The 20,004-nt window shown below is 32.6% G+C and overlaps 1 protein-coding gene and 1 pseudogene across 1 annotated transcript in view; both read left to right on the top strand.

The window, feature by feature from the left end:
* The window catches only part of DNAJC1 (DnaJ heat shock protein family (Hsp40) member C1), a 184,823-nt gene that overhangs the window by 51,792 nt on the left and 113,027 nt on the right, over positions 1-20,004 (top strand). The window contains 2 exon segments of the mRNA XM_039877551.1: positions 13,781-13,882; positions 14,372-14,418. Coding sequence (XP_039733485.1) covers positions 13,781-13,882; positions 14,372-14,418 — 149 coding nt within the window.
* On the top strand, positions 5,770-5,888 carry LOC120614790 (uncharacterized; annotated as a pseudogene).

The raw sequence follows: 20,004 nt of genomic DNA, 5'->3' as shown, positions 1-20,004 counted from the left end.
GTGTGTCTTTCTGTCTGTCTGTGTTTATTCTTTTTCTACTTTCTTAGGCTGAGCACTTGGTTTATTCATTTTTGGTTTATCTTGTTACTAATAGCATATAAAGCTGCATATATTTCCCTCTAAGTAGTGCTTTAGCTTTCATAAATTTTTATGTAAAATATTTTTCTTTTAAATTTTAGGAAATATGTAATTTTAACTTTTATTTCTTTATAGCTATGCTTATTTTTGGTTTACTAGATATGTTAAATTCTATAAAAGGTATATTAAAGTCTTCTATCAGATTGTTTTTATGAAGTTCTTATATTTAGGAGTTTTTGCTATTATATATATAGATATTGGTTTGTTTGAAGCATAAAGGTTTACGACTGTTTTAACTTAATAGGTTATGATTTATCATTACCTATTACCACTTTGTCCTGTTACTTTTGATCTCATATTACCCTCTTTTCTGATATTAATATCAACACTCTTGCTTTCCTTTTGTTTACTTTTGTCTTTATTCATCACTTTATTTTTAGTTTTGGTTTTGTTTTTAACCCAATTTCATGATCCATTTGTATTTTGGTAAGGGAATTCAATATATGTTTATATTTATTGAGAAACTAATATGTTTGGTTTTATTTTCCTCTTATTTTTGTCTGTAGTAGTCATTATACTTTATTTTTTTTTTTACCTGCTGTTGGCTTAGCAAAATTTTTTTCCTGTTAATTTAGAAATTTTTGTGTTTTTATATTACACAGTGACTACCTTCTCATCTTTAAAAGTGAAAATGAAACCTATTTCTCTTCTGATGGATCAAAATCAAATAATAGCTATTGCTTTATGGTTTATCCTTTGCCTCCTTCCATCTTTTTTTTTTTTTTTTTTTAGTTCTAAGCTATTATTAGGTTGTCTCTTATGGCATATCTCTTCTGTTTCAAGAACACTTACTAAACACATATAACAACCAATCAAAATATATTTAGATTTAACTATATGTGGTGATTTACTGCTCAACACTGTATTCCATTTTGGCTTTTATTATTAAAATTTTAAAACATACACAGAAGTAGGGAGAATAGTTTAATGATCTCATATGTTCATCTCTTCAATTTAACAGTTATCAGCATTTTGGTACATTACCCATTTTTTCTAAATTATTTAAACATAAATATCTCACTTCATGGCATTTTATTCACCTCTTAGATAAAGACTTTTTCTTAAAGAATCATGATACAAGGATCCCACCAATAAAATTAATAATTCCTCAATGGCACCTACTAAGCAGTCCTTATTCACATGTTCCCAGTTGTCTCAAAATGTCTTTTTACCTTGGTTTTGTTTGAATCAGAGATCGAACAAGGTCCGTACATTACATTTGGTTGTTCTGGCTCCCTTTACTATGCAACTGTCCCTTTTGCTTTTTTACCCCTGCCATTAACTTGTTAAAGAGACCTCCTTTTCAAGATAAATTAGTTGCAAAATATAGTCTGAGATAACTAATATGGTTACTAGAAATGATGATTCTGTTTGTGAATAGTTGATCTGATGTTCCTGGCAACTTGGTCCCCCAGAAATTAGATATTAGAAGCAGCTGTCTCTTAAGACTGCAATCTTTGTTTGCATTTTGGAGCATGCTTACTTTTTCAGTCTTATGGGGCAGGCAGAGGTTTGTCCAACTTAAATGAACATGTTGTGAATCCAAATTTATTTCAGTACAAGTTAAAAATATGAGAGGAGAATACATTCCTCTTTTACTTTACTGGAAATTATCTGATTTGCCAACAAATCATTCTTACTGACTTCGACTTTCAAAGAATAATCAGATATATATTGTATGTGAGCATCAGTAACCAGGATTTTGATATAGGCTAAGCTATCATTGATTCCTATACAGTTTCAAGCTAAGAAAAGTCACTTAAAAAACTATAATCTTACATGAATTTCAATAGATTTCTCCAAAGACAATTGACTTTGATCTATATGGAAGAACCCAGAGCTTCTCCCTGATTCTTTTGTAGCAGATTAGCCATAGAAGCCCAGATTTAAAATTTATCACAAAGTAAACTATTTACTCATTTTTATTTACCATGGAATATCATTATTTGTAAAGCATCATCCTTTTACAATTTATTTTGAATTTTCTATGCACCTGGCATAAAAATCCAATAGTCTTGAACATATATGAACACAAGTGTCCTGCCTTATCCTCCTGGTTCACTGACCAGAGACAACTCCCTTTAAATGTCTCTATTATTTAATTCTGGTGGTGAATGCACTTGTACCCAGGCACATAGGTTTGTGTTGGTTGGTTGGTTGGTTGGTTGGTTGGTTTTGGCAGGTGGACTCTGTTGACTGATAAATTCAAGTGAAAAGGCCAGAATAAAGAGGACAAAGTCATTAAGAGTTTAGCTTGAGCTTTTACTCAGTTATATCAGATGTGAAAATGAACCAAGGACCTAATCAGAAAGATCACGTGGAATTACTAACTTTGAGGCAGTTGACATTGGGTAGTAACATTACACAAATTAAGATTCCCAGATGTCAACCAGAATTTTAAGTTCCCCAACTATGTACCTAAATATATAGTTTAAATAATTAGTCTTTCCTCCTCCTCATTGAAACTGATAGCCAAATACATGTTCTTCTCTTAGATTTAATATCCTTGAGTTTTTTCAAGGCAATAGGAAGTTTTATTTTACAAAGTTTACCTTGGTCACATCATGGGTAAGTCTTCTGATTTTTGTTTGTTTAACTAGTCATATATTTTTCTACCACCTGGCAGACCTTAAAAAACAAAAAAAAAAAACGATGAGTCTCACATTGCGGAGATACTAAGTAGAATGAATTTTAGATTATTGGTATTCCATTGATATAAACCAGGGGTCAACAAACCGTGGGCCAAAACCAGCCACTACCTGTTTTGAAAGTAAAAGCATATTGGGACACTACCACACCCATTTGTTTGTGTATTGTCCGTGGCTGCTTGCTCACTACAGTGGCAGAATTTAATAGTTACAACAGACTCTCAGCCCGCAAAGCCTGAAATATTTACTGTTTGGCCTTTACAGAAAATGTTTGTCAGTCCCTGATATAAAGTAAAATAAGACATCTCTCTTGGGTTACTTAAGGCAGAGTTTTCAGTGCTCTTACCTTGCAAAACTTCTGTGAAGCTAGGGATTGTGTTTATTTTGTTTATCACTATATCTTTAATGCTTACATGTAGTAGGTCTTCAGTAAATATTGTCAAATCAATAAATGAAAAACTTCTAAATCCATTTTCTTTTCCTCAGTTCTCTAGTCTTCATGGACTAAAGCACAAATCCAAATAAACTGCAAGTCAGATTTGCCAACTGAATGAAGGAGAAATTGTAGCTTTCTGTTTCTACTAAATAGTTTCACTTACTCAGCATCAACTATGCACCAGATCCTATGATAAGCACATTATTCACATACGTATAATTTAAACATCACAGCAATCTTTTAGGTGTTGTAGCATTATCATCCCCATTTTACAGATGGGAAATTGAGACTAATTGAGGTAATTTGTCAAAACTCACATAGCTAGTAAGTGGCTTACATATGTTCAAACCCATACATTTGAGCTGCATCAGGTCCTTACTAATCCTGTTTTTCAGATCCCCAGAGATAATGGCTTCATTTGATGTAGATATCATAATTTACATTAGAAGATAATCAAGGAGTAATCATATGATATGCAGAAAATAGTCTTTAACTTTAGGAGAGGTAGCATGGGAGATGAGACTAAATTTCTTCCACTTACTACCTGTGTAATATTGGACAAATTAGCCTCAGTTTGAGTCAGTTTGAGGCCAGTTCTCTTTAGGAGATAATAATTATACCTATCACAAAGGGTTAATTCCATATATATTTATATACCTCTATACATATATACACACACGTGTGTGTGTGTGTGTATAGGCTAAAGTAATGCCTAGCACATAGTGTTTCTGCATTGTTTCAATTTTTAAAAATTGAAATAAAGTTCATGAAACATAAAATTCACCATTTTAACCATTTTAAAGTGTACAATTCAGTGATTCCCATTATGTTCACAGTGTTGTGCAGTCATCTGATCCCAGAACATTTTCATCACCCCAAAAGAAACTATGTATTCAGCAGTCAGTCTCCCTTCTTCCTTCTTCCCAGTCTCTGGGGACTACTGATTTGCTTTCTGTCTCAATGTGTCAATGGACAGTTAAAATAGACTCATACAATATGTGGCTTTCGTGTCTGCTGTTTTTCACTTAACATAATGTTTTCAAGGTTTATTCATGTTGTAGCATGCATCACACCTTCATCTCTTTTTATGTGTGAATAATCATTGTATGAATGTACCTTTATTCATTGTATGAACGTACCTTTACCACATTTTGTTTGTTCATTCATCAGTTGGTGGACACTTGGGTTGTTTCCACTTGTTGACTATTGTGAAGAATACTGCTATGAACATTTGTGTACAGATTTTTGTTTGAACACCTGTAAACGTTTAGGAATGTAATTACTAGGTCTATGATAATTCTATGTTTATTATTTTTAAGGAGCTACCAAACTTTTGCACAGTGGCTGCAAAGTTTTAAGTATTGATGAAGTACAATTTCTCTGTTTTCTTTTGTTGCCTATCCTTTCGATGTCATAGCTAAGAATTCATTGTAAAATCAAAGGTCATATAGATTTGCCTCTGTTTTATTCTAAAAGTCTTATAGTTTTAACTCTTACATTTGTGACTTCGATTCATTTCAAGTAAATTTTTGTATATAGTGCAAGCGAAGGGTCCAACTTCATTTTTTGGTTTGTGGCTATCCAGTTGTCTCAACATAATTTGTTGAAAAGACTGTTCTTTCTCTATTGAATGATCTTGGCACCCTTTGTTGAAAATTAATTGACCATAGATGAATAGATTTATTTCTGGACTTCGAATTCTTCTGTTGAGCTATATGTCTTTCCTCATGTCCTGACCACTCTGTTTGATGACTGTAGCTTTATAGTCAGTTTTGAAATCAGAACATATGAGTCCTCTAATTTCATTGTTTGTTTTCAAGGTGTTGTAACTCTTCTGAGACTCTGGCATTTTCCTACGAATTTTAGGATAAGCATTTACATTTCTGTAAATTGCCAGGTGGGATTTTGATAGGAATTGCATTGAATCTGTAGATCAGCTGGGGAAGTATTGCCATCTTAACAATATTAAGTCTTTCCATCATGAACATGGATGTTTCTTCATTTATTTAGATCTTCTTTCATTTCTTTCAGCAATGTTTTGTCGTTCACAGTGTATAATGTTACACTTCTTTTGTTAAACTTAATCCCAAGTATCTTATTCTTTCTGATGCTTTCATAAAGGTTTGTTTTCTTAATTTCATTTTCAGATTTTTTTGTTGCTAGTGTATAGAAATACAATTGATCTTATTATGTTGATCTTGTATCCTACAACTTGTTGAATTCGCTTACAGTCTTGCACCATATAATGATGTTTTGATCACTATTGGACTGCATTTATAATGGAGTTGAAAATTTTTCTGTCACCTATAGACATTATAGCCATCGTAACATCATAGTGCAGTGCATTATTCACATGTTTGTGATGATATTGGTGTAAACAAACCTACTGGACTGCCAGTCATATAAAAGTATAGCATATACAATAATGTACAGTACATGACACTTGATAGTGATTATAAACAACTATGTTACTTATGTATTTACTATACTATACTATTTATTGTTATTTTAGAATATACTCTTTCTACTTACTAAAAAAAGAGTTTGGTCTACAGCCATGCCACCCTGAACAAGCCTGATCTCATCTGATCTCGGAAGCTAAGCAGGATAGGGCCTGGTTAGTACTTGGATGGGAGACCACCTAGGAAGACCATATGCTGTAGGTGTAAAATAAAAAATAAGGGATTGTAATCTGACAGGGTCCTTGCCATCTGCGAGGTCAACTAAGGGTTGCCTTGCCAAAGGAAAAAAAAAAAATGTTCGTTGTAAACCAGTATGCCGTGTTACGACAGCAGCATCCTCATACCTCTGTGTTAATCTTGTGGTGTTTTGTACAGTAACATGCATGGTATACAGGCTTATAGTGTAGGAGCAGCAATAGGCTATAACATATAGCCTAGGTGTATAGTAGGCTATAGTATCTAGGTTTGTGTAAGTACATTCTGTGATGTTCACACAGGACAAAATTGCCTAATGACAAATTTCTCAGAAGGTATTCCTGTCGTTAAGCAGTGCATATCTATTAGCTCTGATTCATATTCTGTGATGCTTTAGAATTTTCTGTTGATAGAATCATGTCACCTGTGAATACAGAGAGTATTAATTCTTACATTCCTATTTGGATGCCTTTTATTTCTTGACTAATTGCTTAGGCTAGAACTTTCAGTACAAAGGTACTGAAATGAGCAGATATCCCTCTTATTAATGACCTTAGGAAAAAGCTTTCAGACTTTCTCCATTAAGTACGAGGTTAGCTATGGGTTTTTCATAGATGCCCTTTATCAGCTTGAGAATGTTCCCTTCTACTCCTCGTTTAGTGTTTTGTCATCAAATAATGTTGGATTTGATCATATGTTTTTTCAGCATTAATTGAGATTTTTTCCCTTCATTTTATTAATATGATGTATTGATACTGATTGATTTTCATACACTGTACCACTCTTGAATTCACGAGATAAATCTCACTTGGCCATGGTATAAAATCCTTTTTATATGCTGCTGGACTTGGTTTACTAGAAATATGTTGAGGAATTTTGCATCTGTATTCAAAGAGATATTGGTATATAGTTGTCTTTTTTTGTGGTGTTTGTCTGGCTTTTTTATCAAGGTCCCATAGAATGAGTTAGGAAGCCTTCCTTCCTCTTCTATGTTTTAGTAGAGTTTGAAGAGGACTAGTGAGTTCTTTAAATGTTTGATAGAATTTACTAGTAAGTCATCTGGTTTTGAGATTTTGGCTTTTCTTTGTTAGGCTTTATTAGGGTTTTTTTTGTTTGGTTTGGTTTGGTTTTTGTTTCAGTTTTGGGTTTGTTTTTTTTTTTAAATTAACTGATCAACCACTTGTTATAAGTCAGTTCAATTTTTCTATTTCTTTATGAGTCAATTTGTGTATTCCAGGAATTTATCTATTTTACCTGGGTTTTCTAATTGTTTGGCATACAATTGTTCATAGTATTCTCTATAATTGTTTTCATTTCTGTTAGGGCGGTAACAGTGTCCTCACTTTCACTCTAGATTTTAGTCATTTGAATCCTCTCTCTCTCTCTCTCTCTTTCTCTTTCACTCTCTCTCACTCTCACTCTACTATAGGTTGGTCAATTTTGTTGACATTTTCAAAGAACCAACTCTTGGTTTTGTGGGTTATCTGATGTTTTTCGGTTCTCTATTTAATTTATCTCTCCTCTAATCTTTATTATTTCCTTTCTTCTACTTGCTCTGAGTTTAGTTTTGCTATTCTTTCTCTAGTTCCTTAAGGCAGAAGGTTAGGTTGAGATTTTTTGCATGTCATATTTATAGCTGTAAAATTTCTTCTGGGCACTGCTTTTACTGCACCCTAAGTTTTTGTCTATGTTGTGTTTATGTTTTCATTCATATCAAAGTACTTTTCTATTTCCACAGTGATTTCCTTTTGACTTTTTTACAAAATTGAATATTGTGATTTAATTTAGCTCTCGCTTAATCCTTAGTCATCTTAAATTAGAAAAATAATTAACTTTTAACATTAATAAATTAAAACCTTTCAGAATGCATTAATCCAAAAGGAAATGATATGATCTTAATGTTTCAGTACCTTTCCAGTTTCAGTCTCAAACAATCTAAACATCAATGGAAAAAAATTCTCTAGATCTTTTTGGTTTTGTTCCTCAAGAGCACAATTTTCAGGCCTGCTAAATTTCTTTTTTGACTCATTGGTTGTCTATATGTTGTTTAATTTCCACATATTTGTGAATTTTCCAAATTTCCTTCAGTGATTGATTTCTAATTTAATCTTATTGTAGTTGGAGAAGATATTTTGTATGAGTTCTGTCTTTTAAAATTTATTGATTTATATTGTGGTCTAACATTGGGTCTGTCTTAGAGAATGTTCCATGTGTAATCTGCTATTGAATGGAATGTAATATAGATGTCTGTTAGATAGATCCACTGGTTTATACTGTTGTTTTAGTCTTCTATTTCCTGGCTAATTTTCTAATTTCTATAGTCATTATTGAAAGTGGGCTGTTGAAGTTTCCAACTATTACTGTGCAAGTAGTCAATTTCTCCCTTTAATTCTGTTAAATTTTTGCTTTATTGTGGAGGGGCTCTGTTGTTAGGAGCACATATGTTTATAATTGTTATATCTTCCTGATGGATTGACCTTTTTTTTATTATGTGATGTCCTTGTTTGTCTCTTGTAACAACTTTTGTCTTAAAGCACATTATTACTTCTGTTAGTATAGACATCTCTTTTGGTTACTGTTTGCATTTAATATATTTTCCATCCATTCACTTTTACTGTCTTTGGTTTTAAAATGTGTCTCTTTTGGACACCATGTAATTAGATCATGTTTGTTTATAATCCATTCTGCCAGTCTCTGCCTTTTAATTGAGGAGTTTAATCCATTTGCATTTAAAGTAATTACTGATAAAGATGGACTTACTTTTGCCATTTTGCTCTTTGTTTTCTATATGCTTTATATCCTCTTTGTTCCTCAATTTTGTCTTTACTGCTTTATTTTGTGTCACATTTCCTAATATACCATTTGATTTGCTTTTTGTTTCTTTTATTATAGTTTTCTTGTCCCCAGTGTTTGCCATTTGGGATTATAATTAACATCTTAATTTATGGCAATCTAGCTTGAATTAATACCAATTTAGTTTCAATCATGTAAAATATTTGGCTCCTATATTGCTCTGTTCCCCTTCCTTATATAGTTATTGTCACAGATTACATCTTAATACATCTAGGCCCATAGACATAGATTTATATTATTGTTTTGCTTAAAACATAGATTTATAATTATTACTTTAGTAGTTGTATTTTAAATCATATAGAAAAAATGGAGTTACCAAAAATACATGAATATTGACTTAAATATTTATATCATTATCTTTACCAGTGTTCTTTATTTCTTCACGCAGATTTAAGTTACTGGCTAGTATTTTTTCCTTTCAGTGAAGGACTCCCTGGAGCATTTCTTGTAGAGCAAGTCTACTAGCAATGAACTGTCAATTTTCTTTTAATTGGAATATCTTAATTTCTCTTTCATTTTTGAGGGATGATTTTGCAAAATATAGAATTCTTGGTTGACACTTTATTTTAGCATTTCAAATATGTCATTCCAGTACCTTCTAGCCTTTTCTGGTGAGAAATTAGCTGTTAATATTATTGAAAATCCCTTGTACATAATGAGTTGCTTCACTTGCTGCTTTCAGGATTCTTTCTGTTTTTATCTTTCAACAATTTGGTTATGATGTTTCTAGATGTGAATCTTTTTTTTAGTTCATCCTACTTAAAATTTGTTGAAATTCTTGGATGTCATAAAATTTTGGAAGTTTTCAGCAATTTTTTATTCAAATATCTTTTCCGTTCTTTTCTCTCTTCTTCCTCTTGGACTCTCATTATGTATATGTTGGTACTCTTGGTGGTGTCCCGCAGGTCTCTTAGGCGTCGTTCATTTTTCTTTATTCTTCTTTCTGCTATTTATATTGGGTAATCTCAATTTGCCAGTCTTAAATTTCATAGATTCTTTCTTCTGCTTGCTTGAATTTGATTTTGAGCCCCCTCTAGAGAAAAATTTTTGTTTCAGTTATGGTACTTTTCAAATCCAGAATTTCTCTTTGGTTTCTTTTTAAAATTCGTGTCTCTGTTGATAATATCAATTTGACGAGACATCATTCTCATACTTTCCTTTAGTTCTTTGAACATGCTCTTGAGCATATTTAAAAACAGTTGATTTGAAAACCTTTTCTAGTAAGTTTAATGTCTGGGCTTCCTCAGGAGCAATTTCTCCCTATGTGTGGGCTATGCCTTCTTTTTTCTTCGTATGCTTCTTAACTTTCAATGAATATTGGACATTTTGAATATATAATGTAATCAGATTCTCCTACATCACATTTTTTTTTTTCATTTGTTTCTTTGGTTGGTATTGTTTAGTGATTTTTCTGAACTAAATTTCAGTGGCCATGTGTGGCCATGGACATCTCCATTTCATTAGCTTAGTGACCAGCCAGTATTCATCAGAGATTTCCTTAAAGGTTTGGAACCAGAAAAAAAAGCTCACAATCTTTGCTAGTGGGTTCTCTATATATGTTGGGGCATGCCTTCAACACTCAGTTTACAACTCTCTTTTAGCCTTCACTTTCTACTTGTGCATAGCCTGAGGATCAGCCAATAGTGAGAATTTAAGGCCTTCTCAGGTCTTTCTGAGTCTGTACTCCACCTGAGGCATACACATGGTTTTCTGGTTTCCAAGGAATTGGGGGAGTTTTTCAAAGCCCATATTCTCAAAGCATCTCACTCCCCAATCTTTACTCCCAAGCTTTTTGGTATGTCTGTTATATGCCCCCACTGCAATCTGTTGCCTCATTTGGCACTAGCTAATAAATTTGCCTTTAAATGTTTTCAACAAATGTCCTAGTTGTTTACCTCTTTTCTTTGGAAGAGTTTCTGTGATCGGTAAAATGAGGGTAGCCCTTTACACAATTTGTCAGGGAACCAACAGACAGGCCAGACGAACAACCATAGTTCTTTGAGTACAAAGTCCACTTTGCATCCTCTAGCACAAGGAACCCACACCAAGAATTCAGATTGGTGTCTTCAAGATCCTGAGAATCAGCTTGCCAGCTTACCTTGATTAAGTGCTTGCCTGAATGCTATAAACCTTTGACTAGTTTGAAGAGTTATGTAAGGTTGATTTGTACAGTTTTGCCAGAATATTTGCATTTTCTTTGCAAGGACAGGCCTTTGGAATTCCCCACTCTGCCATGTTCACCAATGTCCCATTGCACTGTTTCAATGTTAACAAACGTATATTACTTTCATAGCTTTTTTAAGAATGAGTTTATGTCTTTTCTTTAGAAAGGTCATCCAGCTATTAAGATAATGCATGTCCAGCTTGCCAAAGAACCATATCCAATTTAGAAGGAAAAGAATTCTGTCCATTGAACCCAGTAGATCTCCTGATGTCCACGGTGTTAAATAAGAGCAATCCACCTATACCTGGCCCTATCAAAATTTTTTTTCTCTGCAAGCCAGAGAAATAAAAGGTCTTATCCACTGAGTGTGAGAGATAAATATTCTAACATTCAAGTCTGTAGTAGAAATATGATGATGTAAAATGTGTTAGAAAAGCTAGCACATATCAGGATCTTTACCTTTAAAAATGCAGTTGACTATATTCATAGTTATGTTGATGTTTTCCATATAGTTTTTCAGATCAGTAAGAATGTAACAGTTGTTCTCGCTGCTTTTCCAAAGCTGTAGCCCCTTTTGAAGGGATTCAACCCAGATCTACTAACTGAATCTAAAATGCCAACATAGAGAGCTCTGATTCTGATACAACATTTTCTGGGTTTGAATACTATTTTCATCTACTTACCAGCAATATGAATTTATGCAAGTTATTTGACCTCTCTCTGCCTCATGTACCTCACCAGTAAAATGGACCTGATAACAACTATTCTTATAATTTTGTTATGAGGATAAAATAAGTTAAGTTTCACTAAGTAATGAACTAAAATACATACGTGAGCTAGCTTGAGTTGCGACTTGTCTAGAACATGTCTTTGCAGACAGGAAAATCTCTTGAGTTTTTCAGTTCTATCCTCTTATGGTGGAAGTTATTGGTGAAATAGCCCTACTAGACAGACTCTCAAGGAGAAAATATGCAGGCAATATTTGTCCATAGCCTGAGAGGCCTGTTCCTTAGGAGAAAACTGTACAGGTAAGTGTTGCAAAACAAAAACAGGTAGTTGAGGGACAGCCTCCTGACGTGTAATGATCTAGGGGACCAGAAAGGTGGACCAAGATGGTGGGAGATAAAGCCAGAAAAATTGGGAAAGACAGATGATGAAGGCACTGGGAGTTACTGAAGGATTTGAAATAGGAGAGCCATCTTGTCACATTTACATTTAGGTACATACTGTGGCGGAAAAATGGGGGATTGGGGTCAGCATGGCAATACTGGAAGAAGGGAAATAAATGCCTTAGGTGACTATTAGTCATTTTTATTTTTAAGTAAATCATAGGTGTTCCATGATGAGCATGTGTTAATTTTGTAACACAAGAAAATACATAAGCTCTTATTTTGTAAGAAATTTACTTTGGAATTTCTCTGTGATGTAGTCCCAATTTAATAAAATCTGAAATTAATGTCCCAGTAAGAGAATGATTATTCATTTGACACATGACCTCCTTCCTCAACAAAATTTCCATCACAGATTTTCAGTAAATAATCATCTTTTTCTATTATATGTTACCTATTTCTTATGTTAGGCAATACATCATTTCCATTTAGCAAATTTGAATGAAAATTATAACCATATTACCCACAAAACTTACTGTGCCCTTCACAAGTCACAAAGCTATTCACACCTAAGTTGAAACTTTTATGTCTATTGATAGCTGGTAGCAATAAGCTCCAGAAAATCGGTAATGAAAATAATGGTTTATAAAGAACGCTTGACAGACTAATTATGGTCTTACGTTGCCTTTTTTCAGCTCCGTTTCATTAACAGCTATTTAGTGCCAGTTACACAGGTTTTGGTTTTGGTTCTTTAGTCATTTGAACTTTTTAGTAAAGTAGTTTTAGGACTTAATTGGACAAATATTCAGCTATAAAATGAGGTCAAATTTACTAAGCAACTTTATTATTATTTTGTCCCCTTATTAATATGTTAGTTATTGGAATAACTTTTAAATTTAGTAGAGATAAAGTTTTAAACCCTAGATAGTGTGTTCTTGTTATTATAGTTTATTTTTATTTGTTACTATATTTCATAATGGCTATGTAAAATGATGTTCTCTTAGTTTATCTGGGCACACTGGATTACATAAAATGAAATTTTAACATCCACTTAATCCTAAATACTCTTACTGAACTAAAGTGACTTTTAAAATATATATAAACTATGTTAGTAATACATAAATAGTGGACAAATTTATTTCTGCAAACCAGACTATGGAAACTGGACACCACTGAAAACACCCTTTATAATGCTAAAAATGTGTTAAGTACAATATACAAAACTACTTTTAATTATAATTATTTTACATAAATTTAAATTTAACTGCCTTCAAATAGGCATACTTTTGACATAAGTTGAGATTCTATAGGTTGTTGCTTGATGGTAATAAATTCAATATAAATAACAATGAAGAAACCACATATGGTAGGCCTGGGATTCAGAAACTGGCTTTAAGATTCTCAAATAAAGACCTTTGAAGGCATGCAGATGTATTAATTTTTAATTTGTTTCTTTTTGATCTCTTAATTACTAAAAAAGATTTATTGGTTAATTTTAGGAAGGCAAGTGTTTGAAAAGTTTTTGCCAAATACTGTCTTCTTTGAATGACTATGGTAATGAAAAGTTAAGAGGAGAGCCAAATTAGATTGAATAATTGTTCAGTCATGTGGGGCAGGCCAGTTGCATAGCCTGGTTGTTAGTCTGATTGCTCAAATTACATTGCCTGGGGTCCTGCACTTGGTTGGCTGTCTTCTCAGATCTTAACAAGGTTCTGGGAATTTCTTTTTCTGACAAAGTTTGCTTTGTGTTTTTCCCCTCCCCCCACCACCTCCAGGATGCTTCATCTGCAGACATTAGAAAAGCATATCGTAAGCTTTCATTAACTTTGCATCCAGACAAGAATAAAGATGAAAATGCAGAAACTCAGTTTAGACAAGTAAGTGAAATATGCTATTATATTTTTGTGACAAATTCGTAAATATTTATGGTAGAAATAGTAACTTATGTGTAGAATATTTCTATTTGAAAATGGGGTTGTAGTTTAGAAATATAATGTGTATGTGTTTATTCAGTTTTTTACAAAATAAGTTTTTACCAACATCTTTTATATTAGAATCTCTAAATTCTTGGAGAGTCATAATTGTCATAATTTCTTGTCTAAATTACAGTTTTTGCTTTTTAAAACCACGTTTTAAGATAATTATTACTTTGCATCTTTTACAAAGATTTATTTTGTTATCAAGCATTTTTAACTTCTTAAGATGCTACTAAAAACATTAAATATTACTTATAATTAAGGCTTTCTCTGTTCATTTTGTTTATGAGCACATAGGGTTTCTGCATGTGCATTATAGTGTGTTCACCTTCCTAAGCGATTTCTTATAGTTGAGAGTATTTTTATTTTAAAGTAATGCTTCTATTTTAGTTGGTGGCCATTTATGAAGTTTTAAAGGATGATGAACGAAGGCAGAGGTGAGTGTTCATTTCTGCTTTTGAATTAAGATGTTAGAGTTTGATGCCTCAGTTTTGAAAGGAAAGAATTATCTCATTAAGCAGTTTATTATAAGTTAGTATTTTATTTTTGTTCCATCCAAGACATTCAGTGTTTTTAATATGAATGTTTAGAGCAGAGCTTATTAATATCGAATATTCACTGGCTTGAGTCAGTACTTATAGATTTCAGAATCGTGAGTCATAACGTTAGCAAGGCATGGCTTCGTTAGTTAAGATTTTTAACATGGGTGTCTGTTCCTGGGAAATACAGTACCACTTGACTTCAAATAAATGCCCATTCATTTTTGATATATCAGTAATAGTTCCTCTCTGTGCTTGGTGGTCCTTTTTTATTTTGCTTTCTCTTCTTTTACCTAAACATTTTGGAATTAAGCTATTAGTGATATTCGAGTTATTCCCCTCTCTTGATGTTTTCTCACTCTTGAAATAATAAACCCAATTTGTGAGTTAGAGAATAGACTTGTGTGAGTCTGTAGAAGATAGGAGTGGAAGGAAAACATTCGCTTCTATTTCTTTTGCCTCCTTCCCTTCCTTTCCTCTGCTCCAGTGATTCTGTTGAGGGTTAGTTAGAGGCAGCCCCCTCCCTCGGAGACTTCTTGGTGCCGCCCTCAGAAGAGTAGTGATATACCACAAGACAGTTCATGGTGCCGGGATCTGCGAGGAGTCTGCAGAGGGGCCCCCTTCCTCTGCTGCAGAATGTGTGGAATGTAGACGCTGTTGCGATGGTAAAGTCAATATAAATAACAATGAAGTTTCAGGGTTTTGTAAGTCAGACTCACAATAAGAAATACATTTTGCATCGTTCTCTGGACACACACCCCAAAAATTTCACCAAACACTTATTTTTGTGTGTGAAACAGACTGGTATTTTCTATTCTAGGCTAGTCTAGACTAGTCGTTTTTTTCTTTTTAAAAACAACGCTGGTTGTGGTCCACTAAGTTGATTTCATGAGACGCTAGTGGGCTACAATTTGCAATTTGCAATTTGAAAATGTTGCTCTACAGTAAAAGAGTGCCTTTAAAGAAAAAAGTAGATATTTGAGATTTTAGGCCAAGGCCAGCTTAATTATCGGTATCTCTCTGGGGGAGCTAATATATCTTAAAGACAGTCCCCAAAATTAGGCTGTATGACATTCCGAATCTTTCTTCAAATATATTATCTAGCATTATTCTGTATACTAAAATGTTAGCTACCACTCTTGGTTCTCATCCTAACTCTTCAATTTGAATACTTCAGTTTGTCAGATTGCAAAGCAAGGACTCAAGATATTCTCCTGAAGTGTTCTTTGCTTTATAACAAGGGCTGGCATTAGTCCACAGGCCGTAGCAGACATTCCTCTGGTTTGAGATAATCCATAATGTTGAAAGACCTAGGAGTGTGTTGAAAGAAGTGTTGGTCATTCTGTGCGTATTTTCTAGTTGGTTTCTCTCACCGAGCCCCTAGTTGTGTTTCACGTAGCAAGAATGTGTCTGTAAAGATAGCTTTATTTAGTCTCCTTGTATCTTTGGCATCCGATTTTGTCTTTTTGTTTTCTGTTTTCTTAGAAGTCAGTAAACTTTGTAACAATTTCTTTTAATTACTGAAATTATCTTTTTAGAACAAATCACATCTTATCTATATATTCTTTCTTCATTAATGTAGAATCATCTAACATTTTCTTTTTAGGATTAGTTCCCTTTGCACTTATTATAGAGCGTTAGTAGGAAAAATGGACCTGGCAGTTACACAAACAGCTGTAGTATTTACACCCCTTGAGGGACAAGTAACTCTTTGGTAACTGGTTTTCCCTGAGGCAAAAGTCTTAACTAATCAAGCTAAGAATCATTCCTCTAAAGCTTGCGCCTGAGGCCAGGTGACCTATGAGTATTTAAACATATAAGAGCAATCACCTCTACTGACAAGAACCTAATGTTTATAATTCCTTTAAAAGGAGTGGGGGCGGGGCAGGTGGGAGAGCATAATCAGTTTTGTCTTCTAAAAGGAGGTTATCTTATACTGGTATTGAATAAATGCTCTTTGGTGTCACAGTTATTTATTATAAATATTCATTAAATAAGTGCTTTTAAATGTGTACCCTTCCAGGAATTTGGAATTTGGGGATGTTGTCATAGACATGTTTCCTTTACAAGTAATTGTGTTTTCACTGAAATCAGGTGCATTCTCTAAATTTTGGTAGAAATAAAATAACAAACTGGATAATCTTTGTACTTTTTTTTTTTTTAAGGAAAAGGCGAATTTTATTTTTAAACAGCCTTATTTAGCTATAATTTTCGTACCATAAAATTCACCTGTTTTAGTTGTACAATTCAGTGATTTTTAGTGAATTTACAGTTATGCAAACCACCACAATCCAGTTTTAGAACATTTCCATCTCAAAACACTTCCTTATTATAGGCAGTCCCCACTCTGATCCCAGCCCTAGGCAATCATCTTTTTGTATCAATAAATTTGTGTTTTCTGGGCATTTCATATTAATGAAGTCATGTAATATGAGTCTTTTATGTCTGGCTTTTTATTATCATAATGTTTTTGAGATACATCCATATTGTAGCATATACCAATAGTTCATTCTTTTTTATTGCTGAATAGTATTCCATATACCACTTTAGTTCATCCAAAATCTTTATGTGAACAGATGTTTTTCATTTCTGTTGGATAGAGTCCGAAGAGTGAATTGTAAATAAACTTTTAAGCCATTTTTTTCTCCCAAAGGCATAGACTGTAGCATGAAAACAACAAGTTTTCCTGAGTAGTGTAGCGAGCCTGGCATAGCAACCTTTTCTAAACTCCCTCAGTAACTTGCTTTAGGGAGAGAATAGCAGCTCGGCTAAGTTCTGACATAAATTTTTATACAAGTGTCCTGAGTGTTAGCTGAAATAAAGTACTAAGTAGATAACAACCATTACATATGTACACTAAATTGTATCTTCGTAATATTAGCATATTTTTCTTTAAAATCTGTTATAAATTTTTTTTAACAAATAGTCTTTCGTTAACTCAGTTTTGCAACTTTAATTTTGGGGAGTTTTTTGGTCTGTTTTATAGTACTAAATGTAAAAGTTGAAAGTATTTTTATAATTTAATAAATAAAATCATATTTTATTTACAAATCCAATGTTGAAAAGTATAGTTATCTCAGCCTTATTCTGCTAAACTTTTACAAATCCATTAGCCTAGTTATTGTAAATTTATAGAGGTGTTTGAGTGAAAATAAACATTGATTTAAGAGTAAGAAATCTTAGTACCTTCATCATTTAGGAGATATAAAACACCCATTATATACATATATAAAGTACTGTGTACCACAATTCTTACTCTGCTCAATGTATATCAGTAAGATCAATTAATTTAGACTTCTTTCCTGTTTATGATCTTTATATAATTAATTTTCACTCTTAAAGTTCAAATGGATGTTGCTATTATTGTTTTAAGCTGAATATTCAAACTTTGTATGATAGGAAATTCACCATTTAGGCAAGTGCTAGAATTATTTAAGTATTCATTTTCATAATATTGATGTTTTCTATTTTAGTTGCATAATTACTATTTTATATATCAAAACATGCTGTTTTAATTTACATAAGTTTTTTTTCTCCTGGTAATTTAAACTTTAGATATGTATTTGCTTTCCAGTGTTTGTATTAGGCTAAATATATATGATGAATTGCAGATTATAAAATGTAACTCACTAGTGATTATGTAACCATTATTTTATGTTCATTATGTACATTTTAAGAAAATCAAAGTAAACAAATTAGGCCATATGTTAGATATGTGGAATTGATCAATTAATGTTTTAATTTCCAAGATAATGCCTTTACAGTTCCATATAATCTTTTTCATTGGTGATATTGTCATCAGAGGTTTACTTTTATATTTTCTTAGAACACGTATTCATACACGTATATATTCTTAATCTAAGAACAATTTGTATGAGCTCAGTTATAGAACATTTTAACAGTGTTGTGTGTTAAATATGGGAAAGCATAACAGTGACGTTTTAAATTTTATGCGTTGTCAACAAATTTTTTCTTAAACAACTTATGAATGTAGTGCTCGTATATTTTAAGAAGTGTCTTTATTTTTTCAGTGTTTCAGGCAAGCAGTAATTTATCTTTTAACAGCATACATTCTAAATAGTGAACTATAATAGAAGCTATCTTCCCTTAAAATGGCCAGTCGTGTAAGCCATAATGTTCATTGATAATAAAATCAATAGAGCATTGATTCTAAGCTTAATCCCTGGAGACTGTTGTTTAGAGTGGCAGACATAGCCTAGTAAATACCTAGTTCTGTTTAATGTGTGCATGACGTTTTGCTATCTTGAATTTGGCTGTACACTGAATACAGTTTATATGTGGGGTAGAAAATGGTTAACAGAAACATAGCATTTCAACAATGGTGGTGATAAAACATTTGATGTGAAATTCATAACTCTTGAGTTCAGTTGTGTTTTCTTCCAGTCCTGTTTAGATCTAAAATTTAATAATCAGTGATGCTCTTTGGTAATTGTCGCCACTTTCTTAGGTGTTCTTTATTAATAACCATGCTTTTTACATGAAGTTATTTCATGGGAGAGATTGGCTGAAAATAATTATTTTTATAGTCACCTTTTTTTCCCTCCTAACAAATCTGAAGTATAATGTAGATTTAGATATAAATTCAGGATTTAACATTCATTGGACTTCATTTAAATGTTGTAATCTTGCATTATAACACTTGAAACCTTTTTGCCAATTCATTTCTGATTTAAAATGAGTCAATTTTTACAAAGATAGATTTAAGTATAAATTTTTGAGGATGGGAATGATATAGCTTTTGATGAAATCATTATTATATTTTGATATTAGTGTTCAAAAATTTCTGCAAATATTGAACAGGAGAATATTTAACATCAAAATTTTTCTGGTCTAGCCACAACACAACCATATTTTAATCTGTAGACTCTTCTGTACTACACAATTTGCCTCTTAAGAGTTTAGTAGTAATTAATGTCCTTTCCTTCGAACATTGGTTATTCTGATCTGTCATTATTATTAATAATCTGAATTGGTCCAAAAGTCAGGTTTTCTAGATTTATTAAAATATATTTTGAATTTAAACTCAATATTTTTCTACTGAAAAAAGAAGTTGCCTGTAATAAATCCTCTGCTTTATTTATTTTTTTTTTTAGCATATCTCCAAGGTATCAATTTAATAACTATCAAAGTAGCTACTGCAGTTGTTGCATTTAAATTGATTTACATGTCAAGACTGGCAGTTTAGCAGCTGCGCTATTATTCCTAGATCGGTCAATTTACTTGAGAAAAACCTACTACTGAGTTCTACTGACCTGCCTGACAATATAGGCCCTATTTCTATTCCTGTAATTAGGCCTGCGACTAACTCAGAATATTTTTAATTAAAATATTTTGGTCAATGTGTTGCACCAAATTAGGCCTTTCAGTGAAGATTTAATTCTGGAAATAGTGTGATTAGAATATTTAATGAGTTGTGTTCAATTGAGATTAACAGGTTGTGTGTTTTGAACATACAGTGTTTGT

This window comes from Pteropus medius, unplaced genomic scaffold, assembly GCF_902729225.1.
Source record: "Pteropus medius unplaced genomic scaffold, Ma_sr-lr_union100, whole genome shotgun sequence".
NCBI classification, from domain to species: domain Eukaryota; kingdom Metazoa; phylum Chordata; class Mammalia; order Chiroptera; family Pteropodidae; genus Pteropus; species Pteropus medius.
This window is presented reverse-complemented; position numbering and strand designations above follow the sequence as displayed.